General features: G+C 45.2%; 1 protein-coding gene across 9 annotated transcripts in view; it reads left to right on the top strand.

The window, feature by feature from the left end:
- Positions 1-26,917, top strand: part of PLEKHA7 (pleckstrin homology domain containing A7) — a 208,344-nt gene that overhangs the window by 60,919 nt on the left and 120,508 nt on the right. Inside the window, exon 1 of one of the 9 annotated variants that reach the window (XM_059931194.1) lies at positions 14,974-15,078. The exons of the other annotated variants lie outside the window; for them this stretch is intronic. Coding sequence (XP_059787177.1) covers positions 14,996-15,078 — 83 coding nt within the window. The 5' untranslated portion in view covers positions 14,974-14,995. Of the gene's footprint in view, positions 1-14,973; positions 15,079-26,917 lie in introns of those variants that run through there. 9 annotated transcript variants of the gene reach the window in all.

Below are 26,917 nucleotides of genomic sequence, written 5' to 3'. Positions count from 1 at the left end.
CCAAGGCAGGGAGTGTGGGTTTGATCCCTGGTCAGGGAACTAAGATCCCACGTGCCCCACAGCATGGCAAAAAAAAAAAAGGAGGGGAGGGGCAGGATGTCCAGGGTACACAAATAGTTAATAGTAAAATCCTGGGAGATCAAGGTCCCCTGCCATTTACTGTTTCTGTGGCAAACTGTCTCCCTTCTGTAGGCCTCAGATCTTTCTCCTATTATAAACTAAGGGAATAGAAGAGTTCAATATAGTTAAAAGGACACAAAGTCTCACCCCAGATTGAATACCAGTTCTGCTACCTACTAGCTGTGTGACCTTGCGAAAGCTTCTTGACCTCTCTGTACCTCAGTTTCCTTATCTATAAAATGGGGACAATAGGATCTGTTGTGAGGTTAATTGAGCTAATACCTGGAAGGTCCTTAGAACAGTGCCTGGAAGATAGTAAATACTCTATGAACATTGGATTCATTCAGTCAACAATATTTTTGAGTGCCTTTTATGTGCCAGGTGCTGTTCTAAGCACGAGCCACAGCAGTGAACAAAGCAGTAAAACTCTCTTTGAGAGAGGTACTTTTAGTAGAGGAATTCAAGGTATATTTATTAAGTATAATCAGAGTATGTCACTACCTTAGGGACCTGCATGCACAGTGCTGCTTTATTTTATTTACTGGGTTTTTTATTTTATTTTATTTTATTTTAGGGTTGAAAAACACTGACAGTCCTACAGTTCACAGTTTTTAGCACCTGCCTGTATATTTCCATTTACAATGATCTCACTACTTTTTTGTGAGACAACTGATTTCATTACTGTGCAACTTTAATTGTTGGAAGCCAAAACTGAGCCAGATGTTTTTTTTTAATCTTTAAATTTTATTTTATTTATTTTTTTATACAGCAGGTTCTTACTAGTCATCAGTTTTATACACATCAGTGTATACATGTCAATCCCAATCGCCCTATTTATTGGGTTTTGACAATGAGTCTATTTTTTTAAAGTTTTCTACTGCTAAACAAAACAAAACAAAGCAAATACAAAACCTTGGGTTTCATTCCTAGCTCACCTACCTCTTCACTGTGTGACCTTGGGCAAGTTATATTAACTCTCTAAGGCTTCATTTCCTCATGTATAAAAAAGTTATACTATCTTTTTTTTTTTAATTTTTATTTATTTTATTTTTGGCTGTGTTGGGTCTTTGTTGCTGCACGTGGGCTCTCCTCTGGTTGCGGCAAGCGGGGGCTACTCTTCGTTGCGGTGTGCGGGCTTCTCATCCGGTGGCTTCTCTTGTTGCGGAGCACGGGCTCTAGGCGCTCGGGCTTCAGTAGTTGTGGTGCGTGGGCTCAGTAGTTGTGGCTCGCAGGCTCTAGAGCACAGGCTCAGTAGTTGTGGTGCACGGGCTTCGTTGCTCCACGGCATGTGGGATCTTCCCGGCCCAGGGCTCGAACCCGTGTCCCCTGCCTTGGCAGGTGGATTCTTAACCACTGTGCCACCAGGGAAGCCCTATCTTTTTTTTTTTAAAGTTATAATGTCTTCCACAAAGGAGAGTGTGGGCATTCAGTGTTATACCAAATGAGACAATGCTTGTAAAGCTCGTAGCATGTTTGACTCGTAGTAAGTGTTCTATAAGTGTTAGCTATTTTTGCCATCACTTCTAGTTTTGGAGATTCTGGAAGTCAGTGGTTGTAAAACTGAAAGTTCCCCAGGCTGGTGTAAGGGAAAACTGAATCATGTTCTCCTGTGATGCCTCTCTCCACGGGCTAGGTGGTTCAGGAGTGCCTTGGAATCCTTTCTTTTTAGAGAAAAATAGAGATCCAGAATTTCAGTAGAGGTGCCCAAAGATGGAGAAGGTTTTCTTGAGAGGTAAGAGGTAGGAGTCCCTCATCATTGGGGTTGTCCAAGCTAGACAGTCAGCAGGGATGTTGTAAAGGGATGGTTCTTGGGTTCGTTGTTTTTGAAGACTGCTTCCAGCTGAGTTGATGGAGCCTTTGTTTGGTCATCAACATTTGGTCCATCTAGGTAAGGAAACCCTAGCGAGGGGTACCTGATCATCCCAACACCTTGAGGCGCCCGTTTCTAAAGGGCAGCTGTGACTTCAAGAGACTTGCTGCCCCACCCAGCCAGGAGGGGCACTCACCCTGACATTGCCGCTAATACTTTTTCTTCTGAGTGTATTTATTTCTTGGACACAGGTGCTAGGGTTGAGTCGGAGAGAGGCATGTCACTCCTTTACCACATTGTTTATCCAGAGAGTGGGGGTACCTGAGTCTCAGTGCCATACTTATCCTTAAATTCCCTTTTCTGGGGATGGAGTAGATTGAAATGACTTCAGAGCCAAGTGGCTAATGGAGGAGCACACCTATGTCTGGACCACTCGGCCAGCTCTGGGGAAGCCACAGCCAGCTTTTAATTTTGGTTTCAATCACTCCTCCATTTTGTTTGCTACCTTGGACTTGCCTACAGGAAGTGAAAAAGCAAAGGGACTGTGTTCTCTGGATTCATTTGCTCTTTTCTTTTTTTAACGATAAACAGCTTATTTGCTTTAACAGAACCATTTCCTGAGCATCTACTGGTACAAAGCACCTGTGCTAGCCACTCTTCTTCCGTTCCTTCAGAGTGCCTACTGTGTGCCAGGCACTGTGCGAGGGCCTGGAGATACGGGGCTGAGCAAAGATATAAGTGGTCCTTCTCTTGGAAGTTATAGCCCAGAAGGGGAGAGGGGCATTGAGTGAGTAGTTCTAAGGTCGTGATTGTGAAGGGGAGACAGACCCACGCAGGCTGTCTAAATGGTGGCTCTTCCCTACCCTTCTTGTCCCAGCCTCCAGTGGCCCTGGCTTCTGTTGGCGCATTGTCTGAGCTCCTCGGTTTCTGACTCACTTCCTATGGCGAAGTCTGGGTCTCATCAGATCCCGGGTGTCAGTGAAATGCAGCTGGTCTTTGTCGCCTCACCCTGGTCAGTTACCTCTGTACAGGCAGCTCAGGGAAATCCCTACCCTTCACCCCATACATGCCGCCTGCGCCAGAGCAGCCTTTAACTCTTCATAATCTTTGCAGCAGTACTGGAATCCTCTGGCTGGGAATAGAAGGAAAGCCGGGAGGAGGGCTAAGAGTGACATGGGGTATGTGTTGCCAAGCCAGCTGGTCTGGGAGAACATGAGGAGAGAGAAAAGGAAAAACCAGTGTCCTTGAATGAGCTGCTTTATGAGAGTGACTTTTTTTAAAAAAATAGACTGTTTTTTAGAGCAGTTTTAGGTTCACAGCATAACTGAGCAGAAGGTACAGAGATTTCCCATATCCCCCCCACCTCCACATGTGCACAGCCTCCCCCGTTATCAACATCCCCCGCCTGAGTGGCACATTTGTTACAATTGATGAACCTGCATTGTCACATCATTATGACCTGAAGTCCATAGTTTACATTAGGGTTTACTCTTGGTGCTGTACATTCTATGGGTTTCGACAAATGTTTAATGACTTTCAGAATGTATCTGCAGTGTTTTAAATTTAGATTTTGTGACTCCTCTGTGCAGTGTTCCCTAAACTTCAGGCATTCAAACTTTAGGCATTCCTGTTCCACCTCTGCATTTTTATAATAGCCATATAAAATTGACTCACTTAAAAAAAAACAAATAAGTGATTTAAAAAAAATGATTTTATATTTATATTTATTAGCCTTCATAGTTCTTAGCTACATTATGTATAACTATTATTTATAGCATTTATATTTTTTCAAGTGTTCTTGCCGCACTGCCATCTCAGGTACCCTCAGGTATTTATTTGCTCCATTCTTGGGGAAATTCTGCCTCCGAAGTTCATGAATGGATTTTGAGAAGCTTTTTGAAATCCCCTAAAACTGGCCAAAATTGTGTTTATGTCTTTTTTCCTGGGGGAGACAGTTCAAGTTTTCATCATGTAAAGGGGGCCAGGACCAAATAAGGAGAAGAGCCACAATTTGCAGTTCTTGGAATTATGCCTAATTTTCATTTACAAAGATTTCATCTTCCCAGGAAGTGGAGTAGTTTTCTACAAAAAATGGACTTTTTACACATAAAACATCCTGTTTTGTTTTTTTTTTTTAATGAGGTGCAGATAAACTGAAAACTGGTAATGGTCTCTCCCACATCTCCTCCTCATCTCTATCCTGTTTTCAGCCTTTACCATGTGAACGTTAATTCATCATTAAGAGGAGAGTGACTATTTTCTGATCCAGAAATCATGACATATGGTCTGATGAAGAATCTATGTGTATATATCATGCCTTTCAGAGGTATAAAAGGAAAAGTCCAGTTATATATTTCATGAGTTGCCTTTATTAAACAGAAAATTGCAAAAAAAAAAAAAAAAAACTTTTTAGAAAGAGAGGGGGCACCTATCCTGGAATATCCAGAATGTAGGTTCACTGTAAATATAGGTCATTGAATGTTTCAGAGAAAAATGAGCAAAAGGAAAGCTGCTTGTTAGGGTAGAAATATAACGTGATAAAGTGTCTCTGGAAAAAAGCACTATTGTGCTAGATCACTCAAACCACAAGGAATGCACTGCTTATATAAAAGTGGACCAAGCCACATGTCTTTCTCTGCCTCTGGGGTAACACACCAGGCGGGGACACAAAGGGCAAGCTTGTTAATTCTTTCCAGCTCAGCCCCTTAGCCTTAGAAAGAGTATTAATAAGTCTCTATTTGTGTCCTGTCTCCTTTCACCAAGGATTCATGAATAATAGATACAATGATAAAATAGAAATAGGAATTTGAAATCAGGACTAGGGAAAATATAAGTAAAAAGAAGAAGACAAACCAAGGGGGATGGGAAGAGTGTAAATATGCATGCATTAAGGGTCTGCATTACTGCTGAGCTTCACATTTGACTTGGAGCTTCCCGGTAGCCAAAACAAAAAAGGGAAGAGAGTAGGTTTTCTGGATTTTACTGTTAGAGAAGAAGAACACCCTAGTCATTAAGAGGAAACTAAATGCCTCCTAGTTTGTTCCTTTAAGTTAAATTTCTTACGTCGAGCCCACTGAGGGTATGGAGAACAGTGTCCTCTAGCTTTCTTCTTTGTCTTATTAAGTCCTCGTCATCCTGCAGCTCCTCAGACGGGACTAATTTTCTCATTTCAGGTGGCCATGTTACAGATGGCCATGGAACTCTCCTTTGTGGTACTTATCACAGATGTACATTTACATCTACTAATGAGATTATTTTGAAAGCTTGTCTTCTCCACTAGGTTTTAAGTCCCATGAGGCCAGGGCCATGTTGTCTTCAGTGCTTGGCATAATCCTGGCACACTGTGAGCCCTCGGTACATACTTGTTTGAACAAATGAATAGGCAAGAGCAGCCAGGGATTTTATGTGATTCTTATAGAGCTCTCACAGAAAATCAAGGTTCTTTCAAAGGTACAAATCTCTTGTCCAGAGAGCTTGACTACCATAGTTCTCGCAGTATCTCCAAGTTCATTTAACTCCACTGTACCCTTCAGAGATTGTTAATAATAATAACTCCAGGGCATTGTGCACCCGCTGTAAGTCCAGTCCTGTAGTAGGCATTTGGTACACGTTGATGCTCGTCCTCCCAGATGAGGGAAACTGAGGCTCAGGGGAAGTGGAGGGCTTGCCCAAGGTCGCATAGCTGGTAAGAGTCAGAGTGTAGGCCTCTCTGACACAAGTGCATGCTGTTTCCTTTCTGCCTGCTGTGTCTGAGCCTGAGCCACAAGTGTCTGTGTGAGTTATGGGTTCTTATCTCTTGGCAATTAGAGCTGCGCAGCAAGGTATTTCTGGCACAGGCCGTTGCTGCTTTCTGACAGCTGTTACATTCCGGTCTCTCTTGAGTTGGGGAAAGAAAGCCCACACCTAGGGTTGGCCAAGGCAGTCTCAGAACTCATTTGTCCTGGCTTTTGCACACAGAGAATGTGTTTATTGCTCTTGTCACAGTGTCTTCTGAAGTGCAGGCGCATTAAAGTTGAATATTATTTTCTTAAAAGTCACTAGGGGGACAGGGAGAAGAGAGGCACAATTAGGGTGTCTCAGGAATAATTGGATTTGCCCAGTGATTGGGAGAGTGGAGGCAGGAAGTGACAATATGCCAGGACATAACGTTTGATGGTGCGTTTGATTCCAAATTTGTCAGGCATGTATTTTTAATTACTTTGTGCCTGTTGCCTGTTGTCATTCTTTTAATAGAGACCTAATTTTTAGAATGGGATTTATTATTATATTAAACTTTGTCTATTCCGCAAGGCTGGCAAGTGGGAGATTCTTATAGCTCAGTGTTGCCACCTACCGTGTACTGCATGGAATGTCAATCTTCAGAAAATTAGAAGGCAGTAAAACACATTTCAAACTGCAACAAGGCATAATTTGATCTGTCTGTTCTTCCACAAGGTTACAAGTCCTCAGCGTGCGCCTTATAAGCATCTGTCATCACTGTGTGCTCTAGAGTGCGAACATACTGGTTCCAGCGACTTCTGGTGATTAAAAAAATAGCACTTTTCCTTTGCTCCCTTGAGGATGAGCCTCCTCAAAAACATTTGCTGCCTGCACTTGGGGATCTGAATAATTGCTATATTCAGGTTTATGTTAGAGAGTGTTCCTGAAGAAGGCATTTAAGGGGATGCTTGTAAATGTCCCACTAGTCTCAGTAAGGATTTTGGCTCATGCAGTGATTTAGAAAACCTAATAATTTTTATGTCTCCAAAGTTGTGTTCCCAGGCTGCTGGCTATTTCATATTCTAAAGCTTGTTTCTGCATTTAGAAGGACACGAGAGAATAGCAGTGGGCATTGACATGCCTTTACCTCTCTATGCCAGAAAATGACTGACAGATTCCAGCTTTGTTTGTGGTTAGATTTAGATTGAGTCTTATTCTGATTTCCTTCAGTGGCTTTGACAAGTCTTATTTGGAAGATGAAGTAGCACAGTTATTGAACTAGCATCCTGTTGTTCCTAGTTTGAATGGTAAGAGCCACAAAATCATCCATACAGATATAGGACATAAGATTTCACCCACTTGCCCTATAAATTATTGGTCAGGCATTTAGGGACAAAAAATATGAAAAAATGTAGGTGCTAATTATTACCAGATTCTCTCTCACTCTCTCTTTTTTTTTAAACAAGAGATCAAAATTTTTAAGGGTTTTACATATTAATTAGGGCATTTCCTCCCCCTAACCTCCAGTTAATATCCATGGTAAACAACCTTTATTGATTACATAAATCTGAAAGTTTAGTATCCAGGAATGTCAAGACTGTGCACTATTTGTTTATTCATCTGTTGCTTTATCCTGTTACACAGTGGATTCGAAGCAGCTTATGAGAAAGGCATAAAATATGAATGAAAAAGAAAACAATCAGCACCAGCAAGAATATAAATTATACTAGGAGATTAAGCCTAAGGAGACAGGAGAATGAGAACAGCCTGGTACTATTTCTGTTAAGCTAAAAAGCCACTTCATTGGACAGGTTGGTGTAGCCATTTTTTTAAAGCTGCTTGGAAGCTGCTCTCAGTTTTGGAAAGCTCTGTGTAAACATGGGCAGCTTCGTGTTCCTGACATTTCAGCTGAACTTTAAAAATTGCCTTTCTTTTCCTTCCAACCTCTACCTGACCTCTAGCACACACCCACTTCCTCTGAGCCAAGGTGGTGTCAGTACTGAAAGTATTTTATCAAACGAGGTTGCTATATTTCTGGAAATGGTGTAGCCTGGAGGTCAGCTGGGCATTTGGGAAGCCTGAATGTGGGAGGCTATTTTGGAAACCCTTTTATTATTATCACACCCTGGCCCTTGTGAGCAATTCCAGGGACTCGCACCCGTATGGGCTTCGATGATAGGAGGACCGAAAAAAGGAGTGTTGAAGTGGAAGAGGGAGGCAGAAGTCATTTTCTCACAAGCTGGCAGGATGCCCGATAAACTTCCTTCCACGGCTCCTATTTCCAACCTCTCCTCTAGGACCTCCAGCCTCTGTTGCCTTCCGGGGATCTGGCATGCTGGAGGTCATCTTGAAAGAATTCTGTCTACATAGGCTCCCAGGAAGCTAGTTTAGAGGATGGGGCTGGCATGCAGACTTTACTGGATCACAGAGGGCAGGCTGGGCAGGGTGCTTTCAGCCTCAGAGCAAATTGTAGTCCTGTGTTGAAATGCAGCTCTGCCTTGGCTTATTACAACAAACCAGAGGTCCGTAGCTGGAAGAGTCCTCCTCTTCCACCCTCACAAATACACATACACTAAGTAAGGAGTCACGTGATGATGAGATGCCTCTGATTACAATTCCAGCCCTGACCTTTCCCCTGAGTGGAGACTGACACAGCTCACTGCCTTCAGGACTTCTCCACTCAGATGTCTAATAGACACCTCAAACCTAACAAGTACAAAACTGAGTTCTTGGTTGATTTTAATGCCTCCCCGCTCTGATTTTTTTTCTTCCCCAGTCTTAATCATCTCAGGAAACTGCACTGCCATCCACTCTGTTGCTCAGATCAAAAACTTGGGAGTCTTTTTTGCTTGTCTGTTTCCTGCACCCCTGTCATAAATCCCATCAGTGAGTCCTGTTGGCTCTGCTACCAAGACATTTTGCACAGCTGAATCCCCCTCAGCATCTTCTCTGTTGCCGTCTTGGTCAGCCCCCACCCTCTCTTGCCTGTACTCCTGCAGTAGTCTCCTTACCTAGTGTTGCTAGTTCTCCCTACTTCTTTTCAAAGGCAGTAGAGAGGCATTGCAGTCAGACCATCTGGGTTTGCATACTGGATCCTCCACTTATTGTGATGAGCAAGTTACCTAATCTTTCTATGCCTGGGTTTGGTGTCTGTAAAATCAGGATGATAATAGTACTCATATAAAAAGTTTTCATGGGACTTTCCTGGTGCCGCAGTGGTTAAGAATCTGCCTGCCAATGCAGGCGACACGGGTTCGAGCCCTGGTCTGGGAAGATCCCACATGCTGCGGAGCAGCTAAGCCCATGCGCCACAACTACTGAGCCTGTGCTCTAGAGCCCACGAGCCACACTACTGAGCCCACGTGCTGCAACTACTGAAGCCCACGTGCCTAGAGCCCGTGCTCCGCAGCAAGAGAAGCCACTGCAATGAGAAGCCTGCGCACTGCAACGAAGAGTAGCCCCCGTTCGCCTCAACTAGAGAAAGCCCGCGCGCAGCAACGAAGACCCAATGCAGCCAAAAATAAAAAAAAAATTTTTTTTAAGTTTTCATGAGGATTAAAAGAGATCATACATGTAACATTCTTAGGACAGTTCTAATGGCTTGTCCCCAACCCCCAAGCCATTCTCCAAATAGCAGCTACAGAAGTCTTTTAAAAAGGCAAATCAGATCATGCCTCTTCCATGGCACGATCTTTTCTTTTAAATTCTTCTATGGTTCCTATTGCCATTTGGAAGAGAATCTAAACTCTCACTAGGTATTACACGGCCTCCATAACCTTCGCTCTCTGACTCCCTAGTTTCCTCTTTTACCGCCCATCCCACTGGTCACTGAGTTCTAGCTTTACTGTCCTTCCTTCCCAGGAATGCGCTTGGTTTGTTCCCACCTGGTCTCGTGCTGGAAGTGCTCCTCCACAAGATCTTAGTTTAAATGCCACATCTTAGGCTTTTCCTGATACATACTGTGAACCACCATTTCACTCTGTCACATCACTGTTTTATTTTCTTCATAGCAGACATCAATCTCTGAAATTATTTACTTGTTTGTTATCTGTCTTTTTGTCCCTCTGTCTCTTTTGTCACTACTGTATCACCTGTGCTGACAGTGCCTGATTTATAAAAGGCCTTAGTAAATGTTTATCCATTGACTAAGTAATGATAGCTGCCAATTATTTAGTACCTACTATGTCCCACACATTTTCACAATTCTTTATTTCTTCCTCATAACATTAAGGGGATAGATTTTTTTTTAAACCCATTTTAGAGTTGAGCAGATAGAGTGACTCAGAGAAGAAAAAACTTATCCAGGGCCACACCGCTGGCAAGTGGGTGAGCCCAGATTTTTAACTCATGTCTGGCTGAGTCTGTGCAGTTTTTTGGTGATAACACTAGTGAATTTAGGGGGTTTATACCTGGCTTATGAGTACAAGGTGAGACTAGACAGGTATCAAAATTTCACTATCCTCATTCTTCTAAAAGGTAACAGTTTTAGAGCACTTCCTATGTGCTAAGTGCTTCCTATTTTCTTTTTTTCTGGCGTTCTTCATCACGCCCTAGTTTTGTTACAATTTTGTTGAGGTTTCACAAGATGTATCAGTTGTATTCATTCAGCTTCCATTATGAATTGATTCAAGTCCAGGAGGGTTCAAGTCCAGGAGGGTGACACCTGCTAGAAGGTAAGTGGAGCCAGGTGCGTTAGGCCCTCCTGGCCTTGTAGCTTCACATTTCTCAAAGTGTGGTCTCTAGACCACAAACAGTGACATCACCTGGGTTGTTTGCTAAAATGCACATTCTTGGGCTCACCCTAGACTTGTTGCATGAGATTCTCTAGGGGTGGACCCCTGGCATCTGCTTTTTTACAGTCAACCAAGGTTATTTTGATTAAAATGGATGTATGAAGATCACTGGTCATAGACATGTATTCTAGCTAATTAGGTGTTTTGTGATTTGGTTTTGTTCTTGATTTTTAAAAGATGTGTAAAGCTGTATATTTGCTTATTAATTATTCATTTTATCAAAACTCATTTGCATGGCTTTTAGTCTCTGACCATGGAGCAAGTAGGCTTTTTTCCCATTCTTAATGACTCTTAGGCTCCAAGTTCCAGACCCAAGTTGGCTACCGTGGTCAGTGTGTTCAATGTTTCCTGCTTGGGTGAAGCAGGGTGCCTCATTTTTGTCCCTGAGCTGTTGCCTGGCTGTGTGTGGTGGGGGAGGGGGAGGGGGAGGCTGGTCTGTTCTCAAGGGGGCTGGATAGTTGAACAAGAGCAGCCCTTCTTATACACTTGGTCCCATTAAAATTATTTTTTAAAATCAAGTTTGTTCTTGTTACCTCCTTTCCAGAAACAATTCTGGAATAATCAAAATTCCCAGATCTTCAAGTCTGTGCTTCCCTCCCCTCTGTTTACTCTCTAAACAAAGGCCCCATGTTTTAATAGATGCCATAACAGTAAAATTAACTTTATTAGACTCTAGATAGATTTAAAATGTAACGTAATGGCATCTCTGTCTGGCTTGGAAGTCATGTGCTTCATTTTGAGCAGAGAATGAAGTTGCTACGCCTGGTGGGGGATTTAATGATTATTGAATTTAAGTGGCCAGATAATACGAGCATTCCTCATCTTTAGATGCTGCCCTGATGGTTTTTGGCTATTGTGTATTGAGAAACCTGGGCCTCCAGCTTGGATTTTTCATCTAACCCACCTTCTGTCCTTGACTCAGGAGTTCATGAGTTATGCCACAAGAGAAAGTCAGCACAGTTATGTTTCCCACCTCACATCCTTCATCTGGTTTGTGAGCACTCTAGGTTCTCAAAAAGCTTGACATATGAGGCAAATTGCAGCTTACTGCCCTTGTGCCAAAGAACTCACAACTAGCCAGCTCCTTCTCTTCCCAAAAGTCCTAGCATATACTTTCATTAAATAATAACATGCTACACTGAGATACTACTGTTCGCTTTATCCTAATGCTTTTATATCCACCCTTAAAAGAAAAGTAGAGCCTTTATTAGGCTATTTAACAGAGGGGAAACTGAGGCACAGATCACTCATCGGTTACTGGCTGAGCGCAGTCTGATTTATGGCCTGTCCTTTTTCTGCTGGTCCTTGCCAGTGTGCTTGGTGGCACCATCAGGTCTGGGAAAAGCAAGCTGAATAGTGTTTGGTCCTCAGGACCAAAGGTGTATATGCCTTATATGTTCTCAGCTTATTAAGAACCTAGAATATTTGGTAGAGAGTTTCATGGGTAGGAGATCCATTAGCGGATCGTCATGGCTGCTTCATTTTGGACCCTTTAGTCTAAGCTTCTAAGCATTATTATAAGCACACCCCAGGAGGTAAATGTAAAAATAATTTTCTTGCCAGTTTTTCCTGTATGGTATCCTAGCGACAATGTACTGTCTGTCCTTGGGTATTGGGGCACCAACTGGGGCAGTACGAGAACTTGGCAGAGAGAAGGCATGTGAAAGGCATGGTCGGAGTCACCCCTTTGAAAGTCAAGGCATAGTTTCTTTTATCTTTTGGAGGGGTTTTAACCCACTTAAGCAACATTTTATTTTCTGATTACGAAGGTAGTATGTATTTATTGTCAGACCACTTGGAAAACACAGAAAATCCCAAGGAAGGAAATAAAAATCAACTCTAATTCCAGTATTGTTAACATTTTGCTAAATATCCTTCTGGTAGTCTTTTTTTCTGAACTGTCATACAGTGATGAGGTTCTAAACTCAGAATGTAAGGGAAAAGAATCCCAAAGTCAAGATTACCCTACAAACACCATGGATAGTAAGTTTTATGCACTCTAAAGTTTGGAAACTATTGAACTAGACTCAAGGAAAGAACGACTTAAAAAAAAATCTATATGAAATGAAAAGTCTGGGGGAAAAACCTTTCTACCTTTAAGATTACTATCAAATCCCTAATGGTAAGTGGATGGCGGTGGAGAATTTAACTGTGTTCTTGCCTGTCTGTAAGGTTTATTCTGTTCTGTTTTAATATTAAACTTCTATAACTTTCATATGGGTTAATAGATTTACTTGTGAGGATGACAAGCCATAGTGACGTCACGTTTTGGTCCAAGGGGTAGGTTCTGAGTCATCCTAAGAAAAATGAACACAGTACCGTTCCACCATAGGTGCTTACCACCCCTCTCAAACCTATACACAGACACATGCACACACAATTGGGATCATTTGTCTTGTAACCTTCATTTTGTTTTATTCAACAGTAAATATTCTATATATTAGGTTTAAAGTTGCATATATTCAGTTGCAAAGATGTACCACAGTTTATTAACCAATCATTTGCTGTTATAAAAATCCTTGTGTATAAATTTTTGTGTTCATCCATAATTATGTCTTGAGGATAAATTCTTAGATGGAGAATTGATGGTTCAAAGGATAGTACATTTTTAAGGCTTTTAAATCATATAGCTAATTTGTCCCCAGGAACATTATGTGCTTCCTTCAAAGTGTCTATTTCCCAGCATCACTGGAAATTATCATTCAAAAGAGTCTTCCACAGCATGCCTTTTGGATGACCTACGGCTTCTGTTCATTGCCTGGCCAATTTATCCTGGAAAGAATAAAAGAAATGAGGCTGGAGATGATAAGTGCTTGTGGCTAGGTTCCTGTTGGAGGAATGGGGACAGATAACAGGAAAAGGGGGAGCTTGGACACCATTTCTTTAATCCTGCTTCCAAGTTATCTTCAGCAGAGATCTTTTAATGGTGAATACTTAAAGGGAATATATAGCTTTAAAAGCACATTCAATATTATAATTTTTGATTTGGAAAATGATTTGATGTCTTGTCATCATAGATACTACAGAACAGGAATGACAGTTGTATGTTTATCCAAAAGGGAGTATGGTTTAAAAAAAAAAAAAGTGTAGAAACACTGTTCTAATCCAAACCCTCATTTCAGATAGAGAAACTGAAACTAGAGAGTTGGAAGGGATTTCTTTAGAGCCACACAGCCAATTGATGATGGAGTTGAAGCCAGAGTGAAGGCTCCCGACTACCTGTTCAGAGCTCAGTGATGAGGTGGGCCAGCCTAGTTCAGGGGGAGATGAGAAAGCAGACATAGGGCCTCTTTGGACAGATGGCCAGGCTCTCTTCCAGGGCCTGTAAGCTGCCTCACGCCCCTCCTGGACAAAGACCTAGGTGTCTCGGGCATGGCATTTCACTGTCTGCTTGATTATCTCCACGTGTGAATGGGAGCAGACCTACACTTTAATAACCAGGGTCTTTGCCTGAACTTTGCCTTCCCCTGGATGACTTCTCTTCATTCCTCATCAGCTCAACTGTCACTTCCGTAGGGAAGCCTTTCCTGACTGCCAAGATAGTTTAGGGTACCTGTGTGCATTCTTGTAGCACCTCTTATCTTTAATATCCTTGTCACAATTATAATTACCTTGCTTTATTTTTAATATCTGTCTCAGCGACTAGACTATCTTCTCTATGAGTGTAGGGCTCTATGAGTGTAGGAATGCTGTTTTATCTTCTGTTGGTCCTGGCATATACTAAGCCTTAGTAAATGCTCGAATGTTTGACTATTTGGATGGATGCTAATGAGTGAATTAGAAGTGTGTGTGAGCTGCTGGGTGGTGCTGTTTTTGATTGCCTGCAGAACCAGGAGAGCTGTCCCTTATTGCCAAAGGCATTGAGAGAAGAGAGAGAGAAAGGAGACCCAGTTGAGGCTGCTGGTATAGCCACAAGCCAGAGGGTATGGTCTGCTTCCCTGGGTGCCCCATTGCGGCCTCCTGGGTGGTGGGGTCAGCACCCACATCCAATCAAGCATTTATTACTGGCTTGGCAGAATCAGCCCCGGCAATTTCGTAGAGGTGGTTGGAGAGGAGCCTCCTTGAGTCATTCTGAGGAAGAGAATTCAAGGTCAGGACTCACCTTGGCGGGGAGAGGACAGCAACCCAGGTCACCTGCGACCTGGTCTTCACAGTCGATGGGCGCTTGCGGCAACGGCTGTAAGGTCTGCTGGTGGCTGGCTGGGCGCCAGAGCAGCGCTGCTGTTAGGCGGCAGGTCCTGCCCCCTCCGCCGGTTTCCCCCCCACCTCCTCCGTCTCCCTGCCCACTCCCGCTTGCAGCATCCTCTGCAAGAAGAGGAACGTGCCGCGCTCGGACGCGCGGTCTTGGCCGAGCGGCGGCACCCGGGTCGCGCTCTGGACCTGCGGGGTCTGCCGTCTGGCGCTGCGCCAAGTGCTTTGATCCGCGCTTATGTCAAGTGGGTGTGGGCTCTTAGGGAAGGCCGGGCGAGGACGAGGAGGGAGCGAGATGCACCGCGGGCGAGCTGAGGCCCCAGCGCGCTCCGCCTCCCCGCGCTGCTGACCGGTAGCCGGCCCCGGCTCCCGGAGCGGGCTCATGGAGCCGCGGCGCTGCCCGTCCGGGGACGCGTGCCCCGCCGCCCTGGGGGGCTGGAGGGGGCCGCCGCGGGGGCCCTGCAGGTGTGTCCGCGCGCCGTAACTTTCGGGGGGCTGCGGGCTGTTGGGCGGGTAGGGCTCAGGGTGCCCGGGCTGCATTTAGGGATGCTTTTGTGTCTGGGCGCTGGCGTGATGGGAGCCGGTTCGTCCCCGGCCGGCCATCCGCGTGGGAGCCGCAGCTCGCCGCTGGAGTTTCAGCGACAGAATTCATTGAGCCGGCGACCGGCTTTGGGTTACTCATCGGGAAGGGCGCCGAGGGAGCTGTCTTGCTGTTGTGAGAATTGGTCTCCAAGTACAGACTGCATTCATGGTAACAGGATTATCTCTCAGCAGACAGCGCGGCTTCCCGAAATGGGCTGTGGTTGGGGGCACCGGTCGGTCGGGGTGCGGGGGAGGGGAAGTGGGCAAAGGAGACCTGTCCACCCGTTCCGCCCCGCGCGGCGGGGCGCCGGCCCCTCCCCCCACCCCTTCTCGCAGGGAGCCGGCTATGGGGGAGGTAAGGGGTCAGCTTCTCGCCGTTGACAGGTCTAGTTTCAGACACACCTTCCCGGAGGAACGCGGAGGCTTTGTTCCAGTGCCCGTCCCAGCCCCGAGCCCAGAAGCCCGCGGGCATCGGGCCGGGACTCCAGTGCCATTACTCATCTTTTATAGCAACGCCGGCGAGCTCCGGGTAGGCAAGTTAATTATTAATGTGTCTAGGCTGGAGAGAGGGAATCTGGAAATGAGATTGGTGGGTTGCAGGTTTTTCTTTCCCTTTTTTGGCGTTGGCCATCAAGGTTTAAGCCCAGGGTATTGCAGCCTATTTCCTGAAAAGGATACTGGCATTCCCCCAGTGACCGGCACTCCACGAAAGGGACCCCCTTTCCCCATCTGTGGGATAGTCCCATCTCCCCCCGGAGGGCACAGAGGGAGCAGCTTTTGTTTTTTATCTACTTTGGAACCGGCCCATACCTTTCCTCCTTTGCCTTCTGAAACCAACCTCATTCCCACCAACTGCCTCAGAGCAGCTTCCAGGCTCAGGTGTGTGAGACCTGAGCCCTCAGCCGGTAGTCTGAAGCGTTCAGAAAAGAACTGCCTTGTCCCGGCCTCAGTGCCTGAAAACCTCCGCCCTGCTCAGCAAGTGCCCTGGGGTATATTTTCAGTCCCCTGCTCTGTAGGACTGTGGGCCGAGGCAAAAGTGTCTGTCAGGTGGTCACCTGACCTGCCTCTCCCAGTTCCCTCAGCTCCAAGTGGAAGGAGGAGGTCAAGGTTGGGGAAGAGCTGAGGGCGGAGTTCTTGCTGTGGTTTCAGTTTCCCTCCCAGCTGGCTGGGAGCAGGTGGATTCTAAAACTGGTAGTCTCACCAGGTGTGCTCTGTGTGTGCTAGTGAATAAATAAGAATGGGAGGGCCCAGGTTTAAACGGACGGCTGTGGATGAGGCTTGGCTTGGCGGATTGGGCTGGCTGGAGGGCTGAGATTTTGCCCCAGCTGGGGCCTGAGGAGAATTGTCAAACTCAGCCCTCCTGGCAGCATTGTGCCTTAGAGACCTGGGACACTGCTTGTTCTTTGTCAGTTTAGGATAGAGGACTCAGCCTTGTAAACTGAAGGGTTGGCAGATCTGTGATGAGAAGATGAGCTTGCCTTGGAAGCTGACACTCTTGAGGGTGCAAGAGGGGTCTGGGCTTATGGGGGGGGGGAGAGGAATGTGGGGAGGAGGATGGGCTTATAGGGGTGAGGAGTGCAGGGAGGGGGATTTTAGCTCTAACTGTGGGCTGTGAATTGTATCAGAGCGGTTCGCTGAGACAGGCTGTTGTACCCCACATCCCTCCCTTCAGTTGTCTGTCCCCTACCTCAGTGGCTTGGCTTCCTGGGTTCCTCCTGGCTCTGGTCTCCAGGGCTGGACTGTTCTGATGGCTGCCCAGGGACACCTAGTCCCCATCTCACCCCAGCCTTCCGGGGAGGAAATGAGTGAAGGAGGGCTTGGCTTCAGAGAGGCCTCTGATCCTGACACCCTGGGTTACTGGGGAGTCTGTGCCACCTGTCTTCCCACTGGGTTTGTGGTATGTGCACTCAGTGGCACCCCTCCCCCAACTCACATGCTTTTAGAGTGCCACCTTCTCCAGCAGTGCCCTGAGCTGCTGGTGATCTGCTGGCACTCTGCGAGTTGAGGATTTGGAGATGGTCCTGATTAAGAACAATTTTTTTTTAGATTATGGGAAGTCTGCCATCTAATGTTTGCTCACTTGCAGCCTACTGGTCATAGCTGAATACTTATTGATAATGGCCTGGCCACTGCCTGGGAAGCTACTCAAGGTGATTCTGTAAAGAGTAGGTGGGTCCCTGGGGGCACTGTGAAGCGAACAGGAGGTCATCAGGGATTGTGACGTTGTGGGCAAAGTGAGGCAGCTGTTATAAAGGCTGTGGGAATTGTGGGGTGAACAGGAAGAGATCAGAGTCACTGTGAGTGGTAGGGTCAGAGGGCTGAGCAGGGCTGGTTTGGAAAGTCCCCCATGTGTCCTGTTCCTAATGTCCATGCTGGGCACAGCGGGCTGTGGAGAGTCCAGCATCAGCTGAGGCCTCTGTTCTGGGACCTGACCGCCACTGCCACCTGGGAAAAGGGTCCGTCTTTCTCTCTGTACACCAGCTCCTAGACTTCTCCCTTCCCTCTTAACAGAGGTGCTGGGTTTAATGGTGGCTGTTACTGTGTTCCTCAGCCCCAGCTCTGGCAGGGAGCGTCTTCCTGGGACGGGCAGCTGGAGAAAGTACCCAGTTTAAGAGAGAGGTGCTTCTGAAGGCTTGTTCTGAATCACAGAAGATCAAGGGGAGAAACAATAAAGACCCTGGCAGTCTCTGCAGTCTTGGTTTGTAAAATACAAAATTCCTCCCTAGGGTTTGTACTGTCTCTGGTGAAGAGAAAAGAGGCTAGTTATTCCAGGCCTATGCCCCCTGCGTCTCCAGGTGAGGGGAGAGAGAATGACGAGGAGTTAGTTGAGGCATATGGTTTGTGGCACTTTCTCTGCCCACTTGGGTTCAAACTCAGTCTCTGCTGTTTACTAGCTTTGTGTTTGTGGGCCTCTCTGAGTCTGTTTCTTTGCCTGTTAAACAGGGATAAGGGTACCTCTCTTCACCCCCTCCCCCCAGTAGGATAATTGTGAGGATTATACAAGACGTTTGTAAAGGATTGAACACAGTGCTTGTTAATTGGTAGGTTTTTTTTTTTTTTTTTTTAATTAAAGGTAACTAGAGGATCCTTGGAGCAGCAGCTGAGAGAGCTGTTTTATTTTACAGAAGATGAGAATGTCAGAAATGTCATTTTGTGCCCACCCCAGAGGCCATACCTGGGCTTCTAGGGTCAGATATGAGAACTGTCCTGGAAGAGTTTCTTCTGATCTTCACATTAAGTCTGTTTTCCAGTCTCAGATTATTCAAAGAGGCCTTGGAGACCTGTGAATCCCTGACTGCAGGCACAGAGCATAATTGAGCTGGAAAGGTAGCAGCCTCAAACTCTTGCTAATGCAGCCATCTCTGGTCCAGCCATGATTGTGGATTGTGAATTGTTAGTCCCAAGAACAACCAGACACCTGGCACTTTTTATCTCTGTAACTCTGGACGAGTCCTTTTGTCTCTTTGAACTGGTGTTCTGTGAGAATAATAAAGCCTGCCTCTTATGATTAAATGGAATAGTGTATGCAAAACTGTAATGCAGTAATGTAATGCAGCTTACTATGTACCAGACACTGTTCTAAGTGTTTTCATATATTATCTCATTTAATTCTCACAACAATTTATGGTGCAGTTAATTATTGCCCACATTTTATTGATGAGGAAGTTGACTATTAGGAATTGTTACTGTTGTGTGGTTGACCCCCTGTGGAAATCATGCCTCTGAAGATCTCTGCCTCCCAGAGTAAGAATAAACTGAAGTTTCTGCAAGTACATTTGCATACTGCCTTTCTTCCATCCACCTATTCTAACATCTCCAGCTAACTCTGGATATGTTTGTAAAATGAGTAAAAGAGGTCCTTATTGGTCATTTTGGTTTTTCGGTGCCCCTCTCTTGTCCCCTCTGCCTTTCATCCATAGGCTCTGTGAGGCTTATAGACACAGCACCTTCTTGGCTGTTACTTTTAAGTGTCATTTGTGTGGCACTGTAATCCTCTTGGGCTCACTCACTTAGTGGTACCTTTTAAGAACGAGGTTGCTGGTGGATCAAAGATAGTTGATATTAGGATAGTAATGCAAGATATATAAAAAGGATTGTACATCAGCTTGCCTTAATGCTGGGCAATACTTAGGTACTGAGGATCAGTTGTATCTCCTTCTGACTTGAGTGTAATTCATGTAAATAAACTAAATGTTTGTGGATATAAAAACAAAAAAGAAAGAAATAAAGAGGTTGCTAGCTTGATTTGACTTTAGGCAGAGGAAATGTTTGGTTTAGAGCCAACCATTAGGCTTGGAGTTTTCAAGGTCCCATCTTTCTTTCTAATGGTTCTGGTTAGCTATTTTGAGTCCTTCCCTCTGCTCCGAACCAGCTGCCAGTGAGCACTCAGGTCTGAAGTTTTAAATGTGTTAGGGAAAAAAAAAGGGAAGAAAGAAACAAACAGCCTGTGAAAATAAGGACTCACGGCTGGTGGTGTTTCAAACACGGGTGGTGCTCATTAACAGAGTTATGATCACAGCCTCAAATTTATTCTCATTACTTTTGTAGCATGTTTATATGATAAGAAAAAGGCTGCAGCTTTGTGGGTTATTCTTTCTTTTTATGACAGGAATAACATTTATGGGCGTATAACACAAGTAAAGGAATAAAGGTCTGGTTAGGAATAAAAAGTGAAAAGCAACTGGTGGGACTCCGGGCATACTCAGAAGATTCCAGAGTTCTCGTTAGCAGAGATTTTTCACAGCACGGACCTGGGTGCCTTAGTTCCCACAGCAGCCTGGTGATGTCATCAGAGGGATATTGTTCCTGTCATTTTACTGGAAAATGGAGTAACTTTTCTGAGGTCAGGTAGCCAGATATGTAACGCTGGAGACTGGACCCCAGGTCTCTGAATTTCTGAGTCAGAGGCAAGCAGTCTCATTTATCCTTGTAACAATTTAAATAATTTTTCCTATTATGGACACATGATGGAAAATGTAGAATATTATAAAGGAAGATCGAAGCAGGGAATCATGGCCCAAGCATTGTGTACATCTTGGTGAATTCTAAAGACTTTTGTTTTATGAAGAAGGGAACGTTTGTCTTTGTCAGGGAAGAATTGCTTGTTATTTATACATCTCTGGGCATCTTCAGTTTCCTGTCTTGGAGCAGGCACTCTTTCTGTAAGCTTTGATTCCCTACAAATTCAGGCCAAGTTCTTTATTTTATGTGAAACACCGTGCTAGGCACGGTGGGGGAGAGAAAGATGAGCAAGGCATTCCTGCCTTTAGAGAGTTTATCATTAAGTGGGAGAGGCAGATGTGTACTCCACCAGTTAGTCCAGGTGTAATAGTAATAGCAAACAGCAACTGTATCCAGCTCTGTTCCAGGTGCTTTAGACAAGTTATTCACATTTAATCCCCAGACAACCTTGTGAAGGAGGTGTTACCCATTTTACAGTTGTAGAAAAACTGTGAGGTTAAATGGCCTGCCTAAGGTGATAAAACTAACAACCATCCAAGCTGACATTCAAATCCAGGTTGTCCCATCTTAAGACCAAGGGCCCTCTCTTTTGAAAATCCCTTAAAAGAGAAGCACGAAGTCAGAGTCTTTCAAGATGAGGGAAGGTATGGCGTTTATCTCTTTGTCATTCTCTCTCATCCTTTTCTTCTGTCATCTTTTATGATAAATGATTCTAATAATTTTGAGTGGTATTCATTACCTTTTCCAAAAATTCCCTGCTTGGATTCTTTTGCTTATCTGGACCACTTGATAATAAATCTCATAACCTCAGAACTGGAGGAAATGGAAAGGTTGTCTAGATCATTCTCTTTCTTTTCTTACTTGGGGGAAACTGAGTCTCAGAGAAGGGACCTCACGTGGACATACCTAATAGTTGTTAGCGCAGTCAGGACCAGAACTCAGGTTTTTTCACCAGAGTTTCCCAAAATGTAACAGGATATGGGATAATACAGGGGTGAGTATTTTAAATTTTAATAGTTTTATACCTGAGTATATGATTTTTTCATGTGAAATATGACTGGAATATTGAACTCATCATTTGGCAGCTACTGTTGCTTAGGATGTGTCTAAAGTCTGTGCTGTCTGTTTAAAGGAAAAAGTGGACGTACAGGTTGGACAGCGAGGTGGCAGAATCATGGAGGCGGTGTGCGGGCAATGTGTGGATGACATTAGGGAAACAGCGCGGATACACCAAGTTGTACTCTCTGAGAGGATTTACTTGCCCTATCAACTTGATTCTTTTAGGAGCAGGAAGAAGGGGGCCAGACCCTAGTGGAAGCATATTACCTACTAGGTATTTTATCTGTCGGTCAGTATGAATGGGTTCATTGTGTGTATATTGTATATTGAGAAAGCTCCGAGAGGTTGATTAACAAGCCCATGGTCACACAGGGTAGATTGGAGAGTGAGAGTTCAGATCCCAGCTTGGGCTCCTTCCCTTGCTCCTCCTTGACACCTGCCACATTCCACAAGGTGGGTGTGCCCTGCACCCAGCCTGCCCTTGTCCAGGGTTCTGACACTTTCTTGTTCAGGTACCAGGCTCAAGTGGAAATGAATGTGATTGGGTTGCTAGGTTGCTGCTGTAGCCTGCTAATTTAAAGCTTGATTTTGATAGAATTTCAAAGAATGTGCTGTATCTATAATATGTGTATTTATCAAATCTGACTCATGCTGGTAAGTGGTAAAATCCTTATCCTGCTGCCTTTTGGCTTCTGTACACATTGTGATGATGCTGTGTGGATTGTGAGCTCCAAGAAGACATAGACTGTGCCTGTCAGTCTATCTAAAGGGCAATTACCAAATGATGTTTGAGACTGATTCATTTATCCATATTTTCAGAGTTCAGAGGATCAACCAGTAGGTTTTTACCTAGGGTGGAGGTGTGTGGGCTGCTTCCACGTTAGCTGAAGAAACTCAGAGTTGCAGGTTATGAAGAGAAGGCCTCCTTTGGGAGATTTTGGCTAGAACAGGGGCTGTAGGCTTTGGGTCCCTCCTAAACCTGTCGAGAAGCTTCTACGTCTCAGTGGTTTAGGACCACGTGGAGCATGGTTTCTTGCAGGAGGCAGTCAGTCACTGCCCATCTGTTATGCACTAAGAGCTGTGATAGTGAGGTAGGCTGAAAGATGGCTCCCTCTCCAAAAGGTGTCCGTGTTCTGATCCCCGGAACCTGTCAGTGTTACCTTATGTGGTAAAAGGGATTTTGCAGGTGTAATTAAGTGAGGAATGGGGAGATTATGCTGGATTATCTGGGTGAGACCCGTGTAATCAGAGGAATCCTTATAGGAGGGTCAGAGTGAAAAGAAGGAAATGTGATGACTATAGTAGAGGTTGGAGTGATGCAGGCCTGTGAGGAAGGAATGTAGAAGCTGAAAAAGGCAAGGAATGGGTTCTCCAGAAGGAATGCAGCCCTGTTGACACTTTGGTTTTAGCCCAGTGAAACTGATTTTGGACTTCTGACCTTCACAACTGTAAGATGGTAAATGTGTGTTGTTTTAAGCTGCTAAATTTGTGGTAATTTGTTACACCACAAATATAATACAAACCGATACCAGATGGGTACTGAAGATCAAACAATGAACATAGCACAGTCCTTGCCTGCCTTCAGTGGTTCTCAGTCCAGTGGGGGAGACAGGCAAGTACAGAGCCAATTTTGATAACAGTGATAAGTATCCCGTTAGGGCTGTAAGTTCAGGAATCTGTGGGAGATAAGGGAATTCAGCCTGGGGAAAAACTTCTTGGATGAGCTGACCTCAGAGGTGCCACTGAAGGAGAGTTGGAGTTAGGGGATGAAGGAGGCCGGGAAGAGCTTTTATGGAGAAAGAAGAGCATATTCAAGGTCATCTCAATAAGATCTGAAAACTAGGTGGAGGCGACTGGCCAGGCCTTCCAAGGCAGAAAGCTGGTTTAATTAAGTTGGTGCAGGTCCTCATGGCCCTGTGTTCAGACTAAAGCCTTGCACAGTGGGAACTAAGATGGAAAAGTCCTGGTGCTACGCCTTCAGGGTTGTGTGATGATAGACCTAACACCATCTTGGGCACCTGCTAGGTCTTTCACTTATATTTTCCCATTTAATCCACGCAACAACTGTGAGAGGTAGGGACTATTATTTTCTTCATGTTGCGACTGAGGAAAATTGAGGTTAAGTAATGGGCCCAAGACCACATAACTTGTAAGTAGTGGGGCTGAGATTTGAATCCAGGCCTTCAGGCCTTCGAGCCCTCGTTCTTAGTATTCTCCTCTGTGGTAGGAAGATCACTGGGTCAGCAATCAGAGGAGCTGAGTTCTAGTGCTAGCTGTGCTTCTTACTAGATTTAGGTCAATCTACTCTTCAACCTCAGTATTTCCATCTGTGAAAGGGGATAAGAGGCCTGCCTGCTTCAGAGATGTTGTGAGCCTAAAGGAGATGCTGAAGGAATGTGTTTTTGCTGTGAAGTCCTCTCCTCTCACCAGAGTTTCAGACACCTCCAGAAAGGTCCTTGTTTGTTAGTGAGCCCTATCTTGCAGTACTAGCCATCCTTAAGGGTCATGAGGCAGGTTGGGAAATTTGGCCACAGTGGATCATTGACGTGTCCACATGGGGCTAGAGTGTTTGCATCTGTGGGTGGTGGTAGAGATAGAAAGTGGGCAAGAGACAGGGAGTGGCCTGTCTCAGGGTACCGAGAGTGGGAATGTAAGTCTGGAAGGAAGAAGTGTAGTCTGCATTGTGTTCCCTGCAAAGATGCCAACGCTAGAGGTGACTGAGGGGAAAACTTTCCTGACATGGAAGTTGGGCGAGCAGCATGTCGTGATTTGAGGCAGGTTGATGTGAGTTCTGGAGCCTCAGTCTCTTCATGCGTAAAATAGAGCTAATGATTCCTACTTTGCAAAGTATGTGAAAGCATCCTGCCCAGTTCCTGGCATATAGCGGACATTCAGTAAATAGGGACCATCTCTAAAGCTGGCTGTTTGAGACTTCTCAGGGTTAATCCAACAGATTCCAGTTCTTTGCAGAAATTCCACCTTTCTCCCTTGCCTTTCAGACTCACTTAGGCACATTGTAATTGGACGTGAAGGGAGGTCTGGCCACAGAATGAGAGACCCATGACTCTTTGATGGGGAAGACCCTGTGCTTCCCAGCGAGAAATGGTGACAGGTGGTTTTCAGGTGGCTGCACTGGGTCTGCTGGGCCATTTTGGAAGCGAGACTGTGTTCATCTTGCCAAGTACAAGATTGAGTGTCACTGTTTTGCTTTCTGGGAATAATGGCCGTGCAGATAAAGTAGATTTATGGCGCTGAGGTATTTCAAAGAATAGACTGTTCCTTTTTTTTGAATGTCTACATCTTCTGGTTATTAAGGTAGTGGTTATTTTAGAATATTTGGAAAGTATTTTTTAAAAATAAAAACATTTACTTCCACACCCAGAGATGATTACTGCTAACATTTTAGTGTATTTCCCTCCATTCTTTTTGAAATGAACATATACTTTTTTCGCAAGATACAGAGTTGAATATGCTTTATTCACTTAACATATCATGTGCATTTCCCAGATTATTACATATTCCTTAGAAACATCTTAATTTGTTGCATAATAGTCTGTTGGGTACATGTACCATAATTTTCTTAATCATTCCCCATTCAGAGGTTGGGCATTTAGATTGCAACTACTGAAATACATAAATACGTATTTTCCCCTAAAATATGTAAAAATATTTGACTATGGTTGGTTTTTTTTTTTTTTTAAACTATCTTCTTAGATTCCTAGAACTGGAAATTCCTAGACCAAAGAATCAGTACATTTAAAAGTGCATATTGGTGGGGATTATCGGACTGTTCTGTTTACTTTATATTTAAAGCAAAAATGTTATGGCGTGTCAGGCGGCTGTGGGCCAGCTGGGTGAGGTCCCTGCTTCTGACCATTGTGCACAGGAGGCTGCCTCCTCACCGCTCACTCACTTCCTGGCAGACAGTACAATCAGCCCCTTGTAGCTCCCCAGTGAAATTTAAGTAATCGGTCAGCTTCTCCAGTGCTTCCCTCTCTGTCAGGAAGTTCATCTGTGAATCTAACCTAAATCTCGTCTGCTGCATTTAAAATCCTCACCCGCCGCTGACTCCCCTCAGTGGGAGTGGAGCAAAGCGGAGCGGAGCTGTGCACCTGCTGCAGGCAGCCCACTCGCCTCTCTCCCCACTGCCTGACCACCGCAGCTCCGGCCACCAGCCTTATGTTACCCTGGAGGAAACTTGAAGGTCTCTGGCTACTGCTGTCACGACTAGGAGGGCGGTCCCTGCATCGAGTTGCTGCCGATAACACCAGGTAGGGTTTCCAAACCTGAGAGTGCCCATGGCGTGGAGGCCAGCATCCCGGCCTCTCCCGTGCCCTCTGCAGAACTCGTGGGGGCAATTAGCATTCAGAGTGGTGCTCTCCTATTGACAATGCGGGTCTATCAGATTGGTTCTCTGGGAAAAAAGAAATGTGGCTAAAGCAGGGATTAATTGTGTTTCAGTCCCAAGTGCATTGGCCAAGTGGTAACTGCAGTGAAGGAGTTCAGCCAGGCAGGGAGGGGCATTTGAGTGCATTCTGGTGATGGGGGAGCCCACTGTCAGTATGGAAAGGGTAGGGTCCCACCCTGGGCCTCCCACCTTTGGCATCAAGTAGCTGCTGTGCCCGCCACCTGAAGAGCCTTGACTACCTTTCTTAGCCAGAGTCCTTTGTTGAGAGCTGACAGCTTTCTTATGGGGCAGTAGGATGTTAATTTGGAAGGGAAATGAATATAGCTGCAACTTCATGGGTAGCTAGAGGCCCCTTGTGTCCCTCACTTAGGCCTTTTAGAGCTGGCTGGCAATAGGCCAGCAGAGTGGACCAAGTCGTACAGGAAACAGACTGGGGATTGAGTCCTGCAGCACCTGTGGGAGTATCTGAGCATGGCTGGAGCCTGAAGTGTCCCTGGGGCCCGGCCCAGGCTGGCTGACCTCCTCCAGCTCCTTGCCGTCCCTTCCATGTCAGCACCAGGAGATCCTGCCTCAGTATGAACTGCTTGATGTTCCAGCTTTACCTCCTCAGAAGGTCTGCACTCTGAAGACGAGATGCTTTGTTTCCTGTTTGCTGTTCCTTCCTTCAGTGCCTGGTACAGTGCTAGTGCTTGATTGAAATGAAAGAAGCATTTATGAGGCAAAACCCAGTGGTGTTACGCACTCAGTAAAAAAGCTAGTTCTCTGCTCTTCAGCCCCCATTGAAAATTCCGTGTCAGATGGTTTTTCTTCCTTTTGAATAGGGGGAGCTTTTTTTCCCCGCCTCACCTTATTTTTATCCCTTGTGCACTTTGGAGCTGAATATTGCTGGTACTTTTACCTTGACAAGTTGGAGCCCAGTGTCCCCACTGTGAGGACTTAGCCCAGTGAATGCCATCCCTGGCTGCCTGTTAGAATCCCTTGGAGAGCTTTTTAAAAATACTGATGCCTGGGAGCCAGTGCCAGAGATTCTGATTTATTTAGTCTCAGTTGGGGCTCTGGCACCATCATTTTTTTTTTTTTTAACATTTTTTTGGAGTATAATTGCTTTACAATGGTGTGTTAGTTTCTGCTGTATAACAAAGTGAATCAGCTATACATATACATATGTCCCGGTATCTCTTCCCTCTTGCGTCTCCCTCCCTCCCACCCTCCCTATCCCACCCCTCTAGGTGGTCACAGAGCACCGAGCTGATCTCCCTGTGCTATGCGGCTGCTTCCCACTAGCTAGCTATT

This window comes from Balaenoptera ricei, chromosome 8 (assembly GCF_028023285.1).
Source record: "Balaenoptera ricei isolate mBalRic1 chromosome 8, mBalRic1.hap2, whole genome shotgun sequence".
Classification (NCBI taxonomy): domain Eukaryota; kingdom Metazoa; phylum Chordata; class Mammalia; order Artiodactyla; family Balaenopteridae; genus Balaenoptera; species Balaenoptera ricei.
The sequence above is the reverse complement of the archived record's forward strand: the minus strand, read 5'-3'. Positions and strand labels throughout refer to the sequence as shown.